Source organism: Echiichthys vipera, assembly GCF_963691815.1.
Source record: "Echiichthys vipera genome assembly, chromosome: 15".
Taxonomy (NCBI): domain Eukaryota; kingdom Metazoa; phylum Chordata; class Actinopteri; order Perciformes; family Trachinidae; genus Echiichthys; species Echiichthys vipera.
Window position 1 is genome coordinate 22,218,142 of NC_139840.1, and position 23,847 is coordinate 22,241,988.

At 41.2% G+C, this 23,847-nt stretch overlaps 2 protein-coding genes across 3 annotated transcripts in view; both read right to left on the reverse strand.

Annotated features, from left to right (window-relative positions):
• Positions 1–1,167: 1,167 nt before the first annotated feature.
• Positions 1,168–12,090, reverse strand: LOC310957351 (Golgi reassembly-stacking protein 2-like). Its single transcript, XM_083927881.1, has 10 exons — positions 11,935–12,090; positions 10,067–10,147; positions 9,761–9,964; positions 9,584–9,670; positions 9,341–9,471; positions 7,623–7,755; positions 5,048–5,171; positions 4,740–4,847; positions 4,023–4,160; positions 1,168–2,631 (listed from the first exon to the last, which is right to left on the reverse strand). Exons 1-10 carry the CDS (start codon positions 11,995–11,997, stop codon positions 2,369–2,371), a joined length of 1,332 nt encoding a protein of 443 aa, XP_083784007.1. The 5' UTR covers positions 11,998–12,090; the 3' UTR covers positions 1,168–2,368.
• Positions 12,091–15,735: 3,645 nt separating this feature from the next.
• Positions 15,736–23,847, reverse strand: part of LOC310958167 (glutamate decarboxylase 1-like) — a 20,761-nt gene continuing 12,649 nt past the window's right edge. For both annotated transcript variants that reach the window (XM_083929002.1, XM_083929001.1), the window contains 11 exons: positions 23,264–23,376; positions 22,972–23,087; positions 22,464–22,543; positions 21,597–21,651; positions 21,382–21,498; positions 21,216–21,280; positions 21,049–21,127; positions 19,806–19,955; positions 19,586–19,693; positions 18,944–19,033; positions 15,736–17,643 (listed from right to left, as the gene is read on the reverse strand). In XM_083929002.1, the coding sequence (XP_083785128.1) occupies positions 17,470–17,643; positions 18,944–19,033; positions 19,586–19,693; positions 19,806–19,955; positions 21,049–21,127; positions 21,216–21,280; positions 21,382–21,498; positions 21,597–21,651; positions 22,464–22,543; positions 22,972–23,087; positions 23,264–23,376 (1,147 nt within the window). In that variant the 3' untranslated portion in view covers positions 15,736–17,469. The remainder of the gene's footprint in view (positions 17,644–18,943; positions 19,034–19,585; positions 19,694–19,805; positions 19,956–21,048; positions 21,128–21,215; positions 21,281–21,381; positions 21,499–21,596; positions 21,652–22,463; positions 22,544–22,971; positions 23,088–23,263; positions 23,377–23,847) is intronic.

A 23,847-nucleotide genomic window follows, 5' to 3' on the forward strand; every position in this document is an offset into this window, starting at 1 on the left:
CAGACAAATATTTCTTAGATTTGTGTTGACATTGAACATGAAATTATGTCCCAAATGAGCCAAATACAGAAACTTTTATTATGACTTTTTAAAAACTTTTTTAACATACTATAATATGACTTACTTTTTTAACATATTATAATATGACTTTTACTTTTTTAACATACTATAATATGACTTTTACGTTTTTAACATATTATAATATGACTTTTATGTTTTAAACATACTATACCATGACTTTTTTAAACATAGTACAATGGTATTTGATCATATTAGTTAAATATATTGACATATCTATATTAATATTTAGTAGTGATTCATTCTCATTAGGTGTAATTAGTTGCTTATATTAGGGGTAGCCAACCCAGGCCTGAAGAGCTGCTGTCCTGCATGTTTTAGAGTTCACACCTGATTCTGATGCTCTGCTCGTGATCAGTCGGCTGAAGCTGGTCAGGGTCTGATCATCATCACACTCTGGTTTGTCAGAGTGAGAAGAAACCTAAAACGTGCAGAGAGCAGGGTTCGCTACCACTCACTCATATGATTCTAGCCATTTGCTTCCATGGTGAATCTCACACTGGAAACCAATATAACCATTTATGTTATATAAAGTATTTTCCCCCTTTTGATGATCTTTACTGCCATTTCGGACTTTTTCTTATACATTTTGCACGATTTCTCCACTGCACACCTGAATTTTGCAGGTGAAACTTTTTTTTTTTACCATTTATTTTTACTTTTGTTTTGCGACATCTGCTTTTTTATTTTTGTATTTGATTTAATTTTATTTAGCACATGTTGAAGATTACAGTTGAAAGACATTTAGTTAAAAAAAGAACATGCAAAGGAAACCCAGAAGAGACTTGGCATGGAGGGTTCCCTACAATTATTCGACAATATTTACCAATATATAATATTAAGATCTAGTTTTAATATTTTGGTTTTCATTATGCCTGCTTTTTTCAATTCATCACCTGTAGTTTGCACATGATTAGTGTAACCTGCACTGGTCTGCGTTAAGGACAGACGCTTGTGCAGGTGACTATGATCCTTCCATAACGAGGTTTACTGCGCTCTCACTCTTGTTGGTTTGTTTCAGTGTGTGTAAGGGAGGGACTGAGACTGTAAAATAGTTGCAACAAGCAGTGTAAAGACACAGAGGCATGCTGTAAAATTAATTTGGCTTTATTGCTCGCACTGTGCACAGTGTAGATGTTTTCAGAAGGTTCTGTTACAGCGACACCCTGTGGTTGGACTGCATCGCTGCAACTCTGCCTACCAATTTGCTTCGGCCGTGCCAGGAGGAGACCTACTGTGTAATTAATACCCTTGCACCCATGTTTCACCCTACCTACTGATCACCCAACAGAAAGCGCACACACACACACACACAAACACACATATTCCACTCAGTAGCTCCTGTAACTGTAAACCTCCGTCCCCTCTGGCACGACCTTCAGGCTGCTGCCATCTCTGTGTGGTAGAGACGGACACTGTAGAGTTCTGGATATACACAGAGACATACGAAGGGACAGACTAATAATTTCAAAACACAAAAGGTGGTGCAAAATAATGCAGATTCATTCAATGGGTGGAGACAGTCATACAGCCATTTCAACAAAAATTAACGTGTCAAATTAATCTATTGGTCAGGGGTTCTATTAACTAATAAAAAGTTACGTTAAGGCTGGACGATAAAAGCAAAAAACTATATGGTGCTTTCATATTTAGCTTTATCATTTCTCTATGCTTTTATACAGCAGTGCATGATGTTTCTTTTCCCCTGTAGGTCCACTTATGATATCTTTGTCCCGGTTTATTCCAGTTTGAGCAGTAAAATGACTTCTGGACTGAACTGTGAGCTCAGTTTTATTTCTAAGTGATTCATGATGTAGGTAAGAATTCAGTAAATTCGCTTTATCATCCAGCCCCATTAACATACACTATTTATATATATATATATATATAATAAAAAATATCAAAGTGTGAGACAGAGATGCTTGCCAGATCAGAAAAAGGGAAAATCCTAAGGTAGTTCTGTGCCTCTGTAACAGCAGAGGTGCGAAGCAGACCACAGACCGAAGCCTAAACCTCGTCCTCCCCATGCAGTAGCTTGGATTAGCTCCATGACAATCTGGTAATAAAGACTTGTGGGTAAGACCAGTCTGCAGCCGTCCTTCATTCATCCTTCATCGCTCCACACACGCTTCCCCACCCAAACCTGGAGCACGCCGACCTGGTGCAGCTGTCTGCCTGTCCCTCTGGGCCAAATAAATAGAAAAACACAGAGAAAGACAGACTGAGGGGGAAAGAGAGAAACCGGGTGTGTGTTTTGGTTTTGATGGCAAGCGAGATCTTCTTTCCCAGGTTACGACGTTAGCCTTGTTTCCGTGGGGGCCGGTGATTCCGTGGAGGCCGCTTCCGTGGGCAGTGTGGGATCGGCGGCGGGCTCGGTGGCGGGTGCGGCTGTGACTGTGACCGAAGCTGTGGGAGTGGCGGTGGTGGTGGGCAGCAGGGGGAGCACTCCCTGAGGAAGGAGAGGAGGCAGCTGGGAGGGCAGCATGGTGGGCAGAGGGGGTAAGGGGGCCAGACCTGGGAGGTTGAGGGGTGGGAGGGCAGCCAGAGGAGGCACTGCAGAAAAAGAACATAAAACAAGAGAGGTGTTGATGCCGTTGCTTCAATAAACCGTGAATGTTTACGGTTAACCTCACAGGTTAAGGTAACTTTTGTTGTCTCCCATACAAAAAAATAGTCTAAGAATAACAGAATCACTGCATCGAAACAAAACACATTAAATAAGAACACAAATGCAAACTGGGGATCGACCGATATGGACTTCTATGCCGATCGCAATTTTTACGGACTGCCAATGTTCTTGAGACGATATTGGGAGCCGATACTACCTTTGATCCCTTCATTTACATCATAAAAATTACACAATGATGAAAACAAATGTTACGAGTCTTAATTTAAAAAAAAAAGAAGGAACATATATTGAACTTAAAAAAGGTGTCTCCAATAACACGGAGCTGTCTGTGGACGGCTGACTGTAAATAATGCTGGGGAAAAACCATCGGCGAACACAGCAGCCTGCATCGGCCGATAATATGGAGCAGCCGACGCATCAGTCCATCACTAATGCAAACGTTAGCCTGAGATAACACAACGACGCAAATGAGTCACAATGTGAGATTCTGATGTCACAGTTATTGTCAGAGGAAATATCACGGCTTTCTTGATTATTAATCAGGGAATTTATGAATCGACACTATGGAGGGAAAATGACACCTAAGCATTCTTTTGGTCCTGCAAATAAAACCTGTCAGCTTTCTTTATTCTTAAAATAGAGTTACATCCAGGTTACTACTACATATGTGTTCAAGATTCATAAAGTAAACTGTGACTTGTGAACTACTCCAGCCCAGTTTAAACTGTTCTGTTCCAGCTTAGCTGTCTTGGACTCTTCTCAGTCAGTTTTAAAACTGGACATCCGTCTTCTACAACAACTCCCTTGCTCATTTTGTAGATATCCAAATCTCCCACGGTTCCGATTTAAGGCGCTTTTTTGGCTGGAATGTCAGTTCTGTCAGACAATTTTACAGCTCTTCTTCGTAACGCCTTCAGAGTAAGTGGCACGCCGACTTTCTCATTCACAAAACAACCCGGCGCACACACACGTGCTACATGACTTGCGAGACTCTTTTTCGCGGGGAACAATGACGGAATCAGGACACCGTAGATATCATGCCTTCTACAAGTCTTACAGTTATGAAACTGTGACGTTATGTAACCGCAGTTATGGCAAAAAACTATTTTTCCCAACATCCACGCAGTATAAACACTGACGTTGATGCAGCATATTACCCAGATTATATATCAGCAACTGATGCCTCTACTCGAGAGACTGACACATACAGTTGCAGGACAATACAGATATATTCACATTTCAAAAACAAAAAAAATAGACAGTAAAAAACCATCTCTCTTTATTTTGTTTTGTTTGTTTGCTGTGCTTTGTTTACCTGTAGTTCCTACTGTTGGTAAGGTGCTGGTGCCTGCTAGTGACATGGCACTGAGGTCTGGGAGTGGCAGGTTGAGGTTGAGGTTGAGGTTGGGCAAGTTGGGGAGTGGAGGTAAGCCAGCCGGGAGGGGCATCAGACCTTCAACCACAAACACACAGACAATCATTATTCATTCATCTTTCAAAATGCAGGTGCACCTACATTACACAAAATTAGGCTGAATTCTGAACAAAAGAGGCAAAAAGAGAACTTTGTACATTTGAAAAGAATGAATCTCTTTCAAGGAGTGACACTCGTGACTTGGATGGCCTCTACACGAGCCAATGAAGAAGAGGTGGGAACTGACAGCTGATAGTTTATGGCAACATAAACAATAACCAGAACAAACACAGAGAAACATTGTTTGTATATTCATAGGAACTCTCAAACTGGTTATGTTTAGGGAGTTGGAGCTGCTTTAATTTCACACACTGTTGACTAAAAGTTTCTAGCTTGTCCTTATGAAAACAAAGCGTGTGTTCTGTGCACACAAACTAAGACTTGATATTTCCTAATGCAAGTCGAGCAGACCTTTCTTTTTTTTCAAAAGGGTGTAACCCTGCGGAGAAAGAGCTGTAATGTCTCTGCCAACCACTGGCTTTTCCAAATGTTTGGTGCTCACTGACTCAGCAGACCGGTGACGTGTTTGGAATTAGTTATCTTTGAGAAATCACCCACCTGGTAGCGTTGACGCGGGGTTGAAGCCGGTGGTGGCAGGATTCAGTGGAGTGAGTGGGCTGAGGGCGGGGCTGGTGGAGGAGGGGAGCAGAGGGACTGTGGGCAAACCTGGAGGGGAGGGGGGGGGGGGCCCAAAATAACCCATTAGATTAAAATATATGGATATACACGACAATAATAATAATAATACGCAAAGATGATGAGAGTCTGAGACACTGTTTCTCCATATCACAAATGTCCCTGTCTTGCAACATGCGTGTTGCACGTGTTACATGTGTTGCAGTAAAAGGGAGAAAGAACAGAAATACCTGTCTGCAGCTCCCTGGGCATGGTGGGCGGGACTGTGCTGATTGACAGGCCTGACAGTGAATCTTCGAGGCCAGCGGGGCCAGCGGGTGCAGCAGCGGGAGGAGTCACTGCTGAAAGCTGGACCTGAAGGAGTTAAAGAGAAAACAGGGAGGTGGTAAATAAGAAGATGCTGCCGTCGAACAGAAAAGGTCACATTCATACAAACGTGTAATTAAGCGTTGCTCCCCGGCCTCCTGTCGGCTCTGCTGTATACACGATGAGGCATTTATAGAGAGAGGGAAATCTGAGGCTATAAGAGACTCATCTTCACAATCTTTTCAATCACTCACAGACAGACAGACAGACAGACAGACAGACAGACAGACACAGACACAGACACAGACACACAGACACACAGACACACAGACACACACACACACACACACACACACACACACACACACACACACACACACACACACACACACACACACACACACACACACACACACACACACACACACACACACACACACACACACACACACACACACACACACACACACACACACACACACCTGATAATTAAAGTTTTGGCTGATGTGATATCACACAAGAGACCATGGCTCACAGGGAAACAGTGAATTAAAGCTGCGCTGAATAGTTCAAAGCTTCATTCTTAAAGTTTAGTTTGAAAGTTTGAATTCAAACATTCAAATGCTGAGCAGCTTTTCTTTCCCCCCCCCCCCCCCCCCCCCCCCCCCATGTCTATTCAGTCGGTTCACACAGTATTTCTGCAAAGTTGCCGTTAAAGATCATTAGGCTACACCAGGGGTCTGCAACCTTCGGCTCCTGAGCCCCTTTTCAGTGGCTCCCTGGACATTTGCCAAAAAATAACATGGAAATAAATAACATCTTTTTGGCACAGTGGACAGTCTCTCGAAGGGAGCACCTGTTATCTTGGAGTTCAATGTGATTTTTAAAAAAAATATTATGTGAAACTAAAATATGGGTCACATCTTACATCTACAGCTCAGCGCAGGTGGCTAATCTTGAATCAATATGCTAACCATGGATGAATCCCCACCAAACATGATCAGAGGAAAATGGAGTGTTGCCAACGATGGTGGCTTACCTGTATGCCTGATATGTGGTGAGAAATTAGCGAACAACTGCATTTTAAAATAGGTAATAATAGGAATGTTAACAGTTTTCTTTATTGTCGTTCTATAATTTAAAAAATGCAAAAAGTATAAAAACTATAGTTTTTTGTATATATCATGTACCTATATATAAAACATTTAAGGTGTGCGGCTCAGGACACATTTTATGTGGCGGAACAGGGGGAAAATGGCTCTTTTGATAGTGAAGGTTGCGGACCACTGGGCTACACAAACCTGATTAGTCTTCTTCTACTTTTAGCAGAATTAGATTCTGGTGAGGATTGTTCCCCAACATTTCCCATAAAAACAAGCACAATGTTGTTGTGAGCCCAACAGTGCCCTTACTGGATTAACCTGCTGCCTACATTTATTCATGTTGACGAAACGGACAAGTCAACTCGTTTAATCTGATTCATTATTTTATTTAAATTAGGGCTGGACCATATGGGAGAAATCTTCTATCCTGATACAGATCATTTCATATCTCTGGATTAATACTGTCTATAATAACTTTAATAATGATTACTTCTACTTTTATTAAAGCTAGCGCGACTTGTTGCTGCTCATGGGGGAATTGTTGGGTCTCTGTCAATCATAAATAAGTCATAGAGAGCTCTTTACCTACTCTATATGTAAAGTGTCTTGAGATAACTTCTGTTATGACTTGGCACTGTAAATGCAATTGAATTGATAGTATAGCATGTTCTCTGGTAATTCAATAGATCCAAATATTTTACATCAGATTTTCTGAAAATTTTGAGTTAGTATGTTTGTTATTATGCATTTAGATGACGCATTTGAGTATCAGAATATTTCTATATATAATAATGTAATCGGGATACAATTCCATTTAAAGGCGATAAATGATTATACTGAATTATCGCTGTTATTGTTTGTTTTTTTAGAAAAAACAAGACGGACATTCAAAGCCCTTACTCAAAAACCTTTGAATGTAAAAAAAAATGACGTGTGTGTGTGTCTGTGCATATGCATATGCGTGTGTGTGTCTGTCTGTCTGTGCGTATGCGTGTGAGTCTGTGTCTATGTCTATGTCTATGTCTATGTCTATGTGTGTGTGTGTGTGTGTGTGTGTGTGTGTGTGTGTGTGTGTGTGTGTGTGTGTGTGTGTGTGTGTGTGTGTGTGTGTGTGTGTGTGTGTCTGTGCGTATGCGTATTAGTGTGAGTGTGAGTCTGTGTGTGTGTGTGTGTGTGTGTGTGTGTGTGCGTGCGTATGCGTGTGAGTCTGTGTCTGTGTGTGTGTGTGTGTGTGTGTGTGTGTGCATGTGTGTATGTGTGAGTGATTGTGAGTCTGTGTTTGTGTCTATGCATGTGTGTGTGTGTGTGTGTGTGTGTGTGTGTGTGTGTGTGTGTGTCTTTGTGTGTGTGCGTGTGTGTGCGTGTGTGTTTGTGTGTGTGTGACCTCAGTGCTGACCTCAGTGAATCCATCCTTCAGTGGACTGACTGGCTCACTGGGAGAGTTTCCGGGGAAGCTGATTTTCTTCCCCTCCTCAAAAGGTCTAGTGGGAATCCTGTGGAGGTATCCATAACCGATCCCACATCCAAGGCTGGAGAAGGAAGAAAACAAAGTTCAGAATCAAGCTGACAAACTTAAAGATTTTCAGTAAAACCGCCCGTATATGTGAGTTTTTGATGGTGTAGTTATTGATGTCCATTTCCCTGGGTGTGTTTGGAAATCAGAACTCTGTGGGCAGTATTAAGACCGGGATGTCATGTTCCTGTGCCGCATGCAGAGAAATAACTCTATTATTGACAAATAGTGAGAGAAAAAACGCCACATGGGGCGCCTGGCGGTTCTGTGGTCGGGCCTCATATACAGAGGCTAAAAGTCCTCGCCACCGCAGCCTGGGTTCGACTCCGACCTGCGGCTCTTTGCTACAGGTCATCCCATCTCTCTCTCTCCCATTTCCTGTCAACCTCCAGCTGTACTTTCACAATAAAGGCATGAAAGGCCAAAAATGAAATGAAGAAAAACATCCACATAAATGACATCAAGCATTTAACCTGATAACCTTTATGACCACTCGGGGGCAGCGAAACTAGTTGTGGACACAGTATAGACATAGAATCAATCACCTTTTAAAAGTGTTTCCTGTGGAGTTTTCTTGTAAACAAACAAAATTTATGTTTACTCACATAAATGCGTTGCTCTGACAAATGTGCTGAATGCAGTTCCTTCCCCATGAAATTATTTTTTAATATTTTAACTCCACCACTGTTGACGTCCATGTTCACTTGCAGTCTTCTTCGTCATACCTTTGCTGCGTATCTCGACATGTTGCTGCCACATTGTTCAGTGGAATAGTGTGAAACTATTGGCAGGAATGTGCATCTTTTCACTTTTGTGTGAGCTCGTGCGTGTGACAAACAAAACGGGGAGCCTACCTAAAGCTTTGATTCTCTTCCCTAACTGTATTGGGCCTGACCCGTGGGGCTACAGTTTTCCACTCAAAATTTACTCGGGCTTGAATCGGATCAATGTGATAAGATTATGAAATGATTTTATCAGCTGGTGGTGGCAGGATTCAGTTGTCTGGATAGAAGATTTCTCCCATATCGTCCAAGCGACTTGGACAGAAACGATTCAGGTTCATGTTCAAAGCTCTAGGTCTACTCAAAAAAACGGCTCCACTGCATTACTTGAGGTCAAAAACTTCACTGGAAACTTTTAAGGCTGAAACTTGTTCGCAAAAAGTTACTAATTACACATCCAGCAGCTATAGAGCAACTTTATCATTCATCTGGAGTCATGTTTGTGTCCACCAGAAGAACATAAACCCAATATTCACTCTCCTTTTAGCTCCGTTTCGGGTCTCTACCAACTCCTGAGGGAAATCTATGAGCTAGATATTAAACTGCTTAATTTACCCACTATGTTCACCAGCAAGTTGCTTACTGTATCTAGCTCCTGTTTGATGCTGAGTAGTGGGTTCGTTGTTTAAGTACCTGTACTATAAAGTTGAATCTAATCTAATCTTTAACAGCTTGCTCACTGAAAACAGTTGCCTGCTTCGGCAGTGAACTGAAACTGTAACGTTGCGGGTCAGAGAGCTTAACAATGAACTCTTGAATAATCTACAAACATCATTTTAAAGCTGTAAAAGTATGCTGGTGTGTTAAAGTCTGAGTTACCTGCCCTCTCCTCCCCAGGCACTGTTAGGTGTAATGATCACTTCTCTGCAGTTATCGGTGTCTGTGTTGTACACATAGAGCTTCAGGCCTTTCCCCTCGTGGCTCTCTATCAGAGAGAACAGGTCCTCTGACTGTAGATAAAGTCACAGAGAGATAAAATTAGGAGAAAGCCTCTCATTATTATTATCATTATCAGGTGGGGAATGCGCAGGAGTGACAGTTAGAAGGACCTAAAGTGCTTACCTCATTCATGACAGTGTCGGCTCCAATAATGTAGTCAGTGTGCGGCCGCAAGCCGGCGAGGGCTGCCGGGGAATTAGGCTCCACTTCCTGAAAAAGAGAGAGCGGGGGAATAAGTAAACAAACTACCATCGTAGGACATAAAACCATGAAATACAAAATAGATTTGGAGTAACTTACAAGCACATGCCAGACATTCTCATTGGCTCCCTCGAAACTGCAGAAACGAATAGAGACGCCAAGCAAGCCCTGGCCCCCCCACAGGTTGCTGGGGGTGACTGTGGACTCCCGTAGCTCCAGGGTCTTTGAGGAGTAAACCAGCATCTTAACTGGTTTCTCCACACTGGCTTTCAGCAAGTCTTTCAACGTGTCATTGTCCTTGTTCTGTAGAATATAGGAGGAAGAAGAGCAGAGAGAGAAACCGTGAAACACGCAGTCCCTTATGACCTATATTTAGTCTCAGAGACAGTCGCTGGCTTTCCTTACCAGCCTGGTGTTGTTGATGGAGACAATAAAGTCAAAGAAAGGCTCCAGTCCTGCGCGGTGTCCAGGCGAGTTCTCCTGAACCTGCACAGCAACGAGAGAGACCCTGAGCTGCTGTTGGACCGCACACTTCTGCATGTCACTGAATATCTTGTCAGTAAAGAGTGTCAAGGATACTCCGTGCATACGGCATTAACAGGGTGGACTTGAGCTGACCGACATACAGGAGAGCTTGGTCTTCAGGGGCATCGAGATAATAAACGTATAGGAAACAGGATGTGATTTTGTTTGAGTTGCCTTACATGCGACCAAACCATACTTGTTACAATGAGACTGTTTGGTCCCAGCTCCTGCAGGCTGAGTGATTTTTGTTTTTAGGTCAAGGACCCCTAAACTCAAAGAGAAACGAAGCAGGGTCCCCTTACTACAAATATAGTATTAAATTGAGTTGCATAATAAAGTGGGCCTAACAGCTAGGGAAGTGTAAAGCCTGTAAGCAGATTTTTATGGTTCATAAGATGTTACAATGATCATTATTATCATATTAATATATGTATACACCATATGTCAATGTCAAACATACATTTGTAAGGCACATTAAATCATTCAGCTTGCTTGTATTTATGCATGGCTACCTTAGTGGCGATTTATTCACAAATGCATTTTTTTAAATAATGCCTTGTATTCATGTTAATGCATATTTACAGACATAATTTTGGAAAAGAAAACCTTGAAAACCATTTTGGCAGAACCCCTCAGGGTTCGTACACCTTTTCTAAGATCAAATTCAAGCTATTTTCAAGCTTTTCCAGCACCTTACAACTGTGGTAAATTACATACATATTGTATTATGAAATATGAAATTATTATTTCATTTTTTAAAATTCCTATTCTATGGCTATCTGTTGTGAAAGAAATTCAGATACAGTTTCAAGCATCATCAGGTGCTTTCTCCAAAATTCAAGCACTTTTCGAGTACGTCAAGGTCTATTTTCAAGCTTTTCCAGCACCTTACAGCTGTGGTAACATACATATTGAAAATTATTATTTCACTTTTTTAATCACATTAAAAGAGATGGTATTATGCTAGAAACAACTCAAATGTTTATTGTGTATTGTAATAACAGAAGGATAAGAAATTCAATAAAATTCCTATTTTATAGGTATCCGTCGTGAAAGAAATGCGGATACAGTTTCAAGCATTTTCCGGTACTTTCTCCAAAATTCAAGCATTCAAATCCACAACTGTAATGTTGCTGGGAGCATCTACCTAACTACTTAGCCCTTCGCCTTACTGATGAGTAAAATGTGGCTGCTTTGAACAGAACAAATGTCCACTGCTTTAGACTTGCATTAGCCCAACTATTGCATTATTTTTTACTGTTTTGAGCTGTTTTAACTGGTAATCTGCTTTTTTACTGCTACATAGATATGTTATAATACTATGCATATTTTGTTGATGCTTTTGTCATTTCCACTATTCTCTCTTGCTGCTGTAACACTGTACATGTCCCCACTGTGGGACTAATAAAGGATTATCCTATTTTACCCTATGTACAGGGGCATGTCCGATAATGGATGCAGCTGTCATTCACTGCAGCTACGTAGCTTTGTTTAGCTCCAGCAGTGGTGTTTAGCTTCTGGTCAGCATAGCATAATAGTTAACAGGCAGGTGTAAACACAAAACAGACCCAGAAACGATGTGTGACTCAGACACACACATCATTTTTCTGACACCGTGTTGGTGTTTTCCAGACCGAGGCCCCTGTAGTCATCCCCGGCCTCTCGTCAACATAGAGAGGGGGATCCTCCAGCTCTGAGCCGATGCTAAGCTAACAGCTAATAGCAGCCAGTAGAAGCTAAAGCCTCACCCGGAGGACGTGGTAGCCCTCGGAGCCTCCTCCCGGGATCTCCACACTCTGCGCGCCTCCCATGGTATCCGCTCTTTTAAGGCTTTTTCGGTTTTAACGGCAGCTTGTTTCCCAGCAGAGGTGAGACACCGGAACACTTCCACACACCGGGTACACGTCGCCAAACGGGTAGCGGAGCGATGCGCATGCGCCGTTACGTGGCAGGAAATAACGCCTTTTCGATATTTGCAAATCAAAACACCAAACTCAACGGGTGTATTTATCATTTATTTTTTAAATATGTGTAATCTTGACATAAATGTTTTAAACTAACCCCAGCTGTCCTATCACCATTGGCAACACTCATAGTCTTTTTCAACAGAATTCCATTGCTAGGCAACAGCCTCAGTCCTTAACTTCCTGTCAGTTGATGCCGTTCAGTTACACTGAAACCGGAAATAAACATTTATGCTTTATCTCTAATCTCTCAAAAATGGTCAACTCTATATATATATTTCTGATTCTGATTCTGATTATTACAAGCTATATTAAAAAAATGATAATAATAATAATAATAATAATAATAATAATAATACTCCAACAGGGCATATTGAGTTGTACCGAATTAATTCCTTTCCTTAAAAAATATATAATAAGTGTGAATTCATTTTTTTTTTTAATTGACAGGTTTGACAATGACTTTCTGTCACGTTCTGATTACATTGTAAAGCCAATAGCGTTGGGCATTGCGGGTTTCCAGGGTTGTCTGTTGTTGGGTGCAGCTACTGTAGGCTGGCACTGGGTGAGTTTTCCAATCCTGCAGCTGCTTATATGTCCCAGCAGCTGAGTGACCGGAGACGGGCAAAAACCAGAGTCAATATAGGCTGAACATTCACTCCATGGACTGAGATAAAGGAGTTCAACGGCATTAAAACGCACGCAGAAATGGCTACGTTTCTCCTTGATCGGTAAGCTAACTTTCATGTTTACTTAGCTGTAATGGCGGTAACTGACAGTCAAAAGCCTCTAATACTTGTTTTTATGGTGTGATTTGCTGGAGGGGATGGGTGCAAACAAACTCAAAGGGACTCCGGTCTCCTGTAGGCTTCTGGGCCAGGTCTGACCAGCCTGGCAACCCGACTGTGGGAATTATTTTTTGTTGTTGTGACCACGATCTTGAGACACTAGGTGGCGGTGTTCTGCTCATTCTCCATAATCAACCTTTAATCTCTTAATTTCTCTGGTATGTTTTTATTGAAATTTATTTATCTCTTTTTTTATTTATTTTCATTTTATTGTACAGTACATGTCTGACTTGTTTATATATATAATTGTTAAATAAAGCCTGTTTAAATCAGGTTCACTTTGTTGATACCCAAACTAGTTTCGCAGTATAGATAACAATATGAACAATGAAAACAAGACACATAACATAAAACAAGGAACAGATTAGAATCGACAAAAATGCTTCAATCCATAAAATAAAAGCATCAAATAAAAACAAATAATTAAAAATGAGCCAAGAGCAAATTTCCTACATATATAGGTTAGAAAGTAAAATCCATCCACATTTTATTACACTCACACACATACCAAAGAACTGGATTGGACAGCTGAAAAACAAAGCTAACTCTTGTTAAAACTGTCTATCCGCCCATATCTCTCCAACCCTCCGTATTTCATGTGTACAGTGTAACATTGCGTAAATTGCAGTTGTTTGAGAGTCTACTCATGTCATACACACACACACACACACACACACACACACACACACACACACACACACACACACACACACACACACACACACTACAGTGCTTTATATAAAACACCCTCCAGCTGCTTTGTTGTTGTAATGAATTGCGGCACTTTTCATTTCCTGGCCCATATGGGGGTAGAGGGCAAAGCTTTCAAAAAAATCCCTCTACTCTTCGCCATGAAGAAAGCTTTTGTGTCACAATCTGGACATACAGTTATTATACAATGTTGCCCCCGACTACAGGAGTGTGCCCAGACAGAAACGATTGGATCATAGAGATTCTGCAGAGCTCATTAAAACGAAGCTAGACGACTATTTTAACACGCTAATTGAGGTTACAATGTACATCAAATAAGCCATTGAGACAGTTTTTTTGTGTGAATTCTTTCTTCTCAATATTTCCCACATTAACTGTCTTCACATGGAATATTAAAGTGAAATTCCAGCGTAAAATCTTCCCGTGGTCTTTTTCAGCAAATCCGGTCATCAAATAAGCCATCGAGACAATTGTTTTTGTGTATAAGGGATTAACGGAGAAATCCAGGAGAGTCGCTAACAGTCGGACGTGGCTAGCCTATTAGCTCAGGGCAGTACAGTGAAGGCATTCAAACGTCTTTTTTAACCACTAATACTGCTCAAAATAACACTAAACCTCTGCAGCAGCATGAGAAGAGTCCCTACACATAAAACAAAGCACCAGTGGGCTCCTTCCTTTTGTGTTGATTTTGGTTATCCACTTAAATGGACTTTACTATGAGAGGAGCTGGTACAGGGGCCAGTAGGTAAGTCTTTAAAACACTCTTTTAATAAACTCTTGGTTCACTAACTACGTTTTTGGTGCTTTTTTTCTGTGTAGGGAGTCTTCTCATGCTGCTGCAGAGGTTTGGTGTTATTTTGAGCAGCATCAGTGGTTAAAAAAGACGTTTTAATGCCTTCACTGTACTGCCCCGAGCTAATCAGTGATTTCTCCGTTAATGGTTCATTCATGGAAAAAACTGTCAAGTGTCAAGTAAGTACTGAAAAAAGACCATGGGATGATTTTGCACCAGAATTACACTTTAAGTGACACCAAGGTTTCTGCGGATAGAGGTAACACTGATGGAGGATTAACCCTATTTTTTGTGCGTATAATTACTTGGATTTATTTGAAGGTTTTAAAGCTCCTCATTTAGCACATTTAAAACATGATTGTGCAGACAGAGAGCCACCACCAGAGGGCAGTGGTAGGACATCACATCCTCTGTGATGATCTCACCGTAGATACAGAGCTTCCACAACGACCCTTCTCTTGGTTGAATCATGGCCTCCATGTAAAGGTAACCAAAGTCTTTGTTTTCTCTATGAATTTTTGGTTTAGTGAGGCTGAATCATGCCATAACCTACTTGTAGGCGAACAAAGGCAAGAAGAGAGGCGAGATATGGGAAATTTAAGACAATGGAGGAGCAAATACGAGAAAGAGAAAGAGTACAAGAGACGAAAGGAGAGAATAAAAGAGGGAATGAGCTGATAGTGAAGAGGGATGAGCTGAGAGATGAGCTGATTTTACGCTGGAGAACAGCCAATCCGACACTCAGCTGGAGGCCAAACAAAGCCTCCTCGAGGATGATTAGGCGGAGAGGAAATAGTGTGTGTGTTTGTGTGTGTGTGTGTGTGTGTGTGTGTGTGTGTGTGTGTGTGTGTGTGTGTGTGTGTGTGTGTGTGTGTGTGTGTGTGTGTGTGTGTGTGTGTGTGTGTGTGTGTGTGTGTGTGAGTTTGTGTATCAATACGTGCAGTTGAGAGGCAGAGTGAGATACCTAAAAATTAAAAAAATTAAATGTCATTATCGTTCTCGTGAAAAAAAACGGTTGTGTGTGTAAGAGACAGAGATTTGTATGTGTGATTGTGTGTGTGTGTGTGTGTGTGTGTGTGTGTGTGTGTGTGTGTGTGTGTGTGTGTGTGTGTGTGTGTGTGTGTGTGTGTGTGTGTGTGTGTGTGTGTGTGTGTGTGTGTTCAATAAGTCAAACTCACTTTTCCCTTTAATAGATTTTATTAAAGATATTTTTTTCGAGATGGTATGATTCTGTTAAAGTGCCTCCTGGGAAATGTTCCCTTGCTGTTGGCTTCACCAAAAAAAAAGAAACGGATTGGTTACATACACAAAGCACAAAGATTACATTTAATATGATTTATGCAATTGTGCCATTCACATGTGGTCCCTAGATACCATAAATACTTTGTTAACATAAGTTTACTATAATACTGCCATAGTACACGTCCATTTACAATGGAAGAAAGAAAGGTGAACATTGTGCAAAGACACAGAGGAACTCTATACAAGATATTCCATTGAGTTCCCATAACACTGAGAATACAGGTAATATGTATTACAATTAATATATACTATATTACAGTAAATGCATTAGGATTCAAACAGATACAACAATACTTTCTTCCCAGTCTCAAGAGGCGAGTACATTCTCACATCCTTGTGCTATTCTCTAAAATAAAAGACCGGCTCGACTGCCAGAGGGTTATATAGACTTCATTCTTAAATCTCATCAGTAGGCCAGTCAGTCATCTGAAAACATTCAGTCAAAAAGACTCACAATCACGGAAAGAAACACACTATAGAAATTGCATCGCAGTCAAGGGTCAATATAGGTAACATTTTACAAACACTTATAATCTATAAGAAGTTCTATATGAAGGACGATGGATTGCTCTGTTCCCGATTCGCTTTCTTTGGCTGACAAAAATCACTATAAATAAACTTTAGTTCCTGTGATTACATTTACAAATGTATTACCGTGTAATACACATAAAGATACATTTACATTAAAATACCTGAATCTGCAAACAGTGGAAATGCAATAAATATTCTTTTTTTTGTTTGTTTTTTAAATATAATCAAATATTTTAACAATGTTATTAACACACATGGGTATCACATGATTGCATGGAACAGACAACGAGCCAGCGTTTTACAAGTTAAAAGTTGTCACAGGCTTGGGATAGCTGTAGACGAGTTAAATCTTAATATTCTACGAAGGGAAAATATTGCAGAGCAGTTGCTGGAGGTTACCTAAAACCTCTCAGCTTAACACGCTTGGTATCTATGGTGTGCACATTAGGTCTTAATAAGCTTATTTTTAACACAGCTTAAAATACATGACAGGATACACTCAGTGTGTCACAGGCCCACCTGCACTTACACACACACGCCCACACCCACACACACACACTGCTTCAGGGGTGCGGACACTGGTCAGGACAAATAGGGCGGTGCGCTGAGATTAAATGTATGTACAGCTGAAAGCACCGACGATTCAATTTTGCGTAGCTGAATACATTTTATGATAGTTGTTATATTGTAATCTGGGCTTTTGTCCCTTTCAGTGCTTGATCACACACACATACACACACACACACACACACACACACTCACACACTCACACTCACACACTCCCACATACAGACGATAAAAGACGAACTACGCTGAATGAGAAACTAGATCACACACACATTACAATATTCCACAGCACACACACACATTAGAGCATGTTTGTTGTACCTGGAGCCTTCAGATACTTGAATATTTTTGTCTAGAGGAGGAACTATGTGGGACGAGCACGTTAGACACTCACAGTCTCTCTCATTGTTAGCTTTTCTTGGGTCGGAGAAACAGTCAGAATGCTTCAGACAAAAAGACAAACCAGATAGAAAGAACCTAAAACACGTGCTATCGATGTTCTGTCTGCAGCGCTGTGAGTGTTTCACCTCGTTGGCTTTTGCCTCAGAGACACAAGCAGATAGAAGACTACAGGTCTTGACCCATCCTCTCAATCTCATCAATGAGGAAGTCGATGTCAGACTGGGTGGCCGCCAGGTTGGAGACGACCATGCGGAAGAAGTTGACGTTTCTGCCCTGAGGCTGGTAGCCCACCATGGTGGTCCCTGACTCCATCATCATGGCCTTGATCTTTGGCGCTACCTGGTGGGAAAAAAAGACAAATTAGAGATTAATTGCATTCCTGATGGGAGTCAACTATAAATAGTGTTAATGAAAACAAAATCCATTGTTTGTATGAATAAAAAGGAAAGGTAAATATTAATGGGAGTGTCTGTGTCGCAACCGTGCGAGATACAGTCATGAAACTTTACGGGTGTGTAGTTGAGATCAAAATGAAGAGTTCAAACATGGGTGTGATCCGAGGGAGGGCGCTGGAAGTGAACCGGTAGGAAGTAGGGAAGGGGCCCCACAACTTTACGCCCTTGGTAAGACTTTAACAGAGACAATGCACAAGACGAATATTGCACCAGATGATGCTAAATGCTAAGAGCCAAGTATAGCTAAGTAAGCTTAAAGCTAACCAAACGTGCAACCACCTTGTCTGCTAACATACTAGCCCAGTAGAGCGTATTAATGAATTGTGTCTTTGTTCTAACATTTACTAATGACTTGTTCTGTTTGTCTTTTTCTCTCTTTCTATTTCTCTCTGCTTTTTATGCAAATTTTAATATTGTTTGATTTATGTATTCTCTTGTAACATCAACCTGCCTAATGATCTACAGGTGAAAATTAGCCCTCGGGCTACAGCCTGGAACATTTCCGTGTACTGTTGTATATGTTCATTAATGTGCATCGTCCAGAAATATTAAATAAATCATTTTTATATCTGTAGTTCTGGTGGGCGCAGAGCACCAGTGATAGCAGTTTGATATGAAGCTTAGTGAAAATTCAATGAGGAAGCCTCTTTTACGCTCTCAGTCATTCACAGTCTTCCTCTCTCTGACTTCTGCTCCATTAGTCGACGCACCACGATCTCCATCACATTATCACATATCACATATCATATTGTTACTCACATAATACTGTATATGGACTGAAGACTTGTGAGGAATTTCATGAAAAGCTATTAAGTGTGTTATTTGACGAAACATTAATGCTTCACACACATCTTCAACCTGACAGCACAGACGATCTGAACAGTCCCCACAGTTTCAAGATTATTGTCACCAATTCAGGATCCAACCAAATGTCTCCCCCTTCTGTCCCTGAGTTATGAAAAGTGTCACGACTATAATGATGCAATCTTCTTCCACCCCAGCGTCTAGACCCCAGGGGGGAATATACTAAACTAATCTTATCATCACTGCCCTCCTGAACATACAGGGCCACGATCACCAAAGGATCTGCACAATTCACTTTATTCTGCACCGTGTTCTTCACTCTAATGAAGTCTCTCCTGATTGAAATAATAAAAGATACCAGTCACTGACAGGCGTCTTACCCTGTGGAGTTTTTCTCGCCGCTCCTCACCGTCGGGCATGCCTCTCAGGCTGGGTGGGATGTACCAGAAGCAAACGTTGGTGTGCTGGGGCTGCAGACGGAAATAATCTCGGTTTCAAGTACTCTACAATCAAGCACTTTACGCACTTTATTAAGGAAGGTCAGCAGTGGGATTGTGCACTTTACCAGGCATTCTGCGATAATAACCAGCGCAAGTGTGCAACTGCAACTCTATATTATATGTTGTTACTGTCACCTCTTTCATTATCAAGTTTTGTTGTTGTTTTGTCATGCCTTATTTTCTTCTGTTATATTTTTACTTGTTTTGATGTCTTTCTTTTTCCACCTGCCAATAGGACAAGGGATGCAAATTAGCCACCTGGCTACAGTCCCACACATTTTTACGTGCAAATGTTCATTATTATGTTATGTCCCATCTAGAAAAATAAACAAATAAATACAAACACAAAATACAAAGAGAGTTACAAATAAAAAGCATTAACATAATGTTCTTTTTTGTTGTTCAACCCCTCTAAATGGTTCCCTGTATGCCAACATAGCTTAATAAACTAAAATATATACATTTAATGTTGCTTAATGATTGAAATTAACCTTGATAGAAATGAAAATGAGAGAAGCTCACCACTCCATCAAACACCATCTGAAATCCCTCCCTGTTCTTGATCTTGTTGTACAGGTACTGAGACAGGTCCAAACACTTGTCAATGTGCTGCTCAAACCCTATGGTGCCCTGCAGGGTAAAAAAAACAGTCTGTCAGCCACTAATTACAACAAGTATAAAGCTGCATCTGCTGTGATAACACCATAACAATTCCCAGTGGCTTGAAGACATTTTTATTCACCTTGGCTTTCCACATGAGCCAGAACTTAAAGATGTCAACGTGTCGGCCACACTGGATCGCTTTGTCCCCAGTGTCGTAGGTGACGTCGTACTGTTTGTCTGGCTGGAACAGGTAGCCAGCACACATGGAGTTACAGCCTGACAGGATTCCCTACGGACACACATAAAGTACATACTCTGTCAACCATTTTTTCCACAGCAAGGTTACATTAATATGAACATGTAGCATGCGATGTATCGTGTGGATTGTGGTCATTTCCAACCACAGACTATGTATAAAGTTGGATGATGCGTCTCCAATTCCTCCCACTGTACAAAAATGAAGCCAAAATACCCCATGTAGGCATTATCAGCAGGATTACAAAGGACATGTCCTTGAAACAGTTAGGTTTAGCCACCAAAAACTATGTGGTTAGGTTTAGGAAAAGAGCATGATTTAGGTTTAAATAGGAGTGCTAATCAGGACGGTGTGCTTGAGGGCTTGTGGTGTAGACCCTTCTCAAATATCCCAGATACAGGTGATGCCATCATCATCCTGCCAGCAGACTCTGCGCTGTAGTGATTGAGCGGTATCAAAGTGCCACCCAACCAATCACGCTCCAATCACAGCAGTCGATCATGATGTTTCATCTGTTTTTATAGCATCAAATGACTGATCAAAACCAGACTTGTCAGAAAAATGAACACTTGAACAAACATCAGTGCGATAAGAATTACATAAAATGTCCAAAACCATATTTTTGAAAAATGTATTTGAGGGTGTGTTTTATTAGTTTGGCCCATGCTGCTAACATAATAATAATAATAATTATTATTATTATTATAATAATAATAATAATTATTATTATTATAATAATAATAAATGTATTTGTAAAGCACCTTTCATACATAAACTGTAGCCCGAAGTTTTTTGCTTTACATCAAGTGCTTCACAATAAAAAGACACAGAATAGACATAAAAACAGTAGTATGTGTGCCAAATAATGTAAGATAAGATAAAAGTCAAACCCACAAATAAAAAAAGAAGTAAAACAAGCTCACAATAAAATACATAAAATACATCTTCACATGAATAAGACCCATTTGATAATCCATGGAGGGACTTATGACCTATACTGCAGCCAGCCATCAGGGGGCGGTCGAAATACTTTGGCTTCATTGTCTTTATATACAGTCAATATTGAAACAACAGACAAATCAAACCTTCAGAATACTGTGTTGAAACAGGTGTGTGTTGACTGTACCTTCTCTCTGACCAGGATGGCAGAGCACTGCAGAGGCACGCCCATCATCTTGTGAGGGTTCCATGTGACAGAGTTGGCCCTGCAAAGTTTAATATACATCTTAACGCACTGCGGAGGTTTCACTTTTAACGTTTAATATTCTTTAAATAACAAAACCATGTACTTACCTCTCAACTCCATTAAGCTTATGGCGATGCTTCCTGGACATCAGTAGTCCACCACCCCACGCCCCCTGAGGAGACAGCACTTTTACAGAAGGGTACGCAGGCGAGGACAGAGTATCACCACGACTATTTAAATCCTACAGCGGCTGTTCCAGCGTCAACTACTCACGTCAACGTGGAGCCACAAGTTGTACTTCTCACAGATGTCCGCGATCTCATTGATGGGGTCAAACGCACCGTACACTGTCGAACCAGCTGTGGCATTCACAAACAATGGCACGTAACCCTGCAGAATCAACATGGGACAGTTAAAGGGGGGGGGGGGTGTTAGTTAAAGACCAAGAACGAATAAAGAAACAAGCTGAAAGCAACAATGGCACTGACCTTCTGTTTAGCATCAAGGATCTTTGCCTCCAGATCTGCAGGAATGACTCTGCCCCTGAAAGAGCATCAAGCATCACATTGTCATCATGTCATGGAAGTTATACAAGAATCATCGGTCTTGTACGGTATTTCAAACATTGAGGGCAAAATCCCAAAGAATGGATTAGATTCAGCATGAATTGTGCATCACTTAAGATCATTATCTGCCCCGTGTCAAGGCCCGATTCACAAAATATATTGCACTAATGATATTACAATGCAGACACGCCCATAAAATGTGTCCTTTTTTGTGACTGGAAAGTATAAACGCTGTAGTGATGCAATAGTTAGGGTTTAAATACCTGCAGACACCAGATTGGTTCAAATTTGCATTAATAATCCACCCAAACCCAATCCAACCAACAAACTGCCAACAAAATGCATTTAAGTAGCACAGTTGACTGAGGACAAAGTCAAAAACTGAGCACCCTGCTGTGTCCAAGTTGTTTATGTTTGGGAGAGAGAGAAAGAGAAGAAGAAACGTAGAAAAGGTGAACTATCACAGCAATATTTCTGTACGTTATTAATAGCCTAACTGACTCTGAAAGCTGCTTTCTTACTTTTAACATCCCAGCGTGTCGGTGCTGTTGGTGTTTGCAAACACACACCTTCAGACTTTAGAAGTAGACGGCATTATTTGAAGCTGAGGGCTTTTAAAAATGCACCAACTCTCTGTAGACCCTTATAATTTCCCTGTAACTGCGTGTGGCTGTTAGTGTTGATCTTTGTGAATTGGAATGTTTTTGCAAAAGCCACACAATCCTTCTTGTGAATCTGCCATGTAACGTTTTAATTGTGGCTTTAAATCTGTAAGATGAGCTCCCCCACCTCTCGTCTGTGCTCAGCAGGATCACGTTCTCAGAGCCGAAGCCCAGAGCAGCTCCGGCCTTCTTTATGGAGTAGTGGCTCTGTAGGGACACACATTAAAGTATTTAATTCAACTTTCATTGCATAAGTGGAGTGGAATAATAAAGTGAAAGTGTTTGATACTTGAGCTCTGGCATGTTGTCAGCTGTGAATTTCTTTATGGACCAACGTAGATGTGATAAAAGCTAAAAGAATCTGTAAAACAAGCCATTGCCTTGATTCAAATAGACTAACTGGTTGTTATCGGACTTTTTCAATGACCTCAATCTACAGCCAATGAAGCAAAGCACCATAGAACACCTAAAATGGTGTGTGTGTGTGTGTGTGTGTGTGTGTGTGTGTGTGTGTGTGTGTGTGTGTGTGTGTGTGTGTGTGTGTGTGTGTGTGTGTGTGTGTGTGTGTGTGTGTGTGTGTGTGTGTGTGTGTGTATGTGTGTGTGTGTGTGTGTGTGTGTGTGTGAGAGACGTACGTGTTCCGATGTGAAGAGGACGAGGCGAGGAGCAGCAGACATGCCCTTGGTCTTGACCTCGGGGAAATACTTGTAACGTGCGATCATCACACTGTACATGTTGGAGATGGCGCCCCCTGTTGAGGAGAGACGGACACATCAGCACCTTGGACAGACACACACACACACACACACACACACACACACACAAACCTTCTGTAGAGCATACCGCTAACTGTAATATTATTATATGTCAAATAAGTCCTTCCACGCACAGTACCACAAGCACTCAATCTGATATTTATCGACCAACCTGGTGAGAAGATTCCGTCTCCCTCTCCGTTGGGCCAACCAATCATCTCTCTCATTTTCTTCAGAGTCAGCTGCTCCATCAACACAAACACTGGAGCGATCTCATAGGTGAACCTGTCAGTCACGTCAGAAAATGTGTGAATAAAGCAGCACGCCGTTCAACACATATCACTGTAACTGTCGAGGCATTAACAAGAAAAACAAGAAAAAAATGTGATTCTTATGCACACACACGTGCAGATAAGAAAGCCTGAACACAGACACGCCATTACACACAAACACACACACACACACAAACACACACACACACACACACACACACACACACACACACACACACACACACACACACACACACACACACACACACACACACACGTTGGTTCTTCATTAGCTTTACTATAATTCCATCCACAGAGCGCAAACTGGAGCTTTTGCTGACTGGGCTAATTAAAAAGTGTCTGATAGCAGTCGGGCAGCAAACATTCATATTCAAAGGCTTTCTAAAAAAAAATCACTCAGTATTTTAATTAAAGCCCACAAAGCTCTGATGGCTATCTGTCAATCCTGCCAATCTCAGCGGTG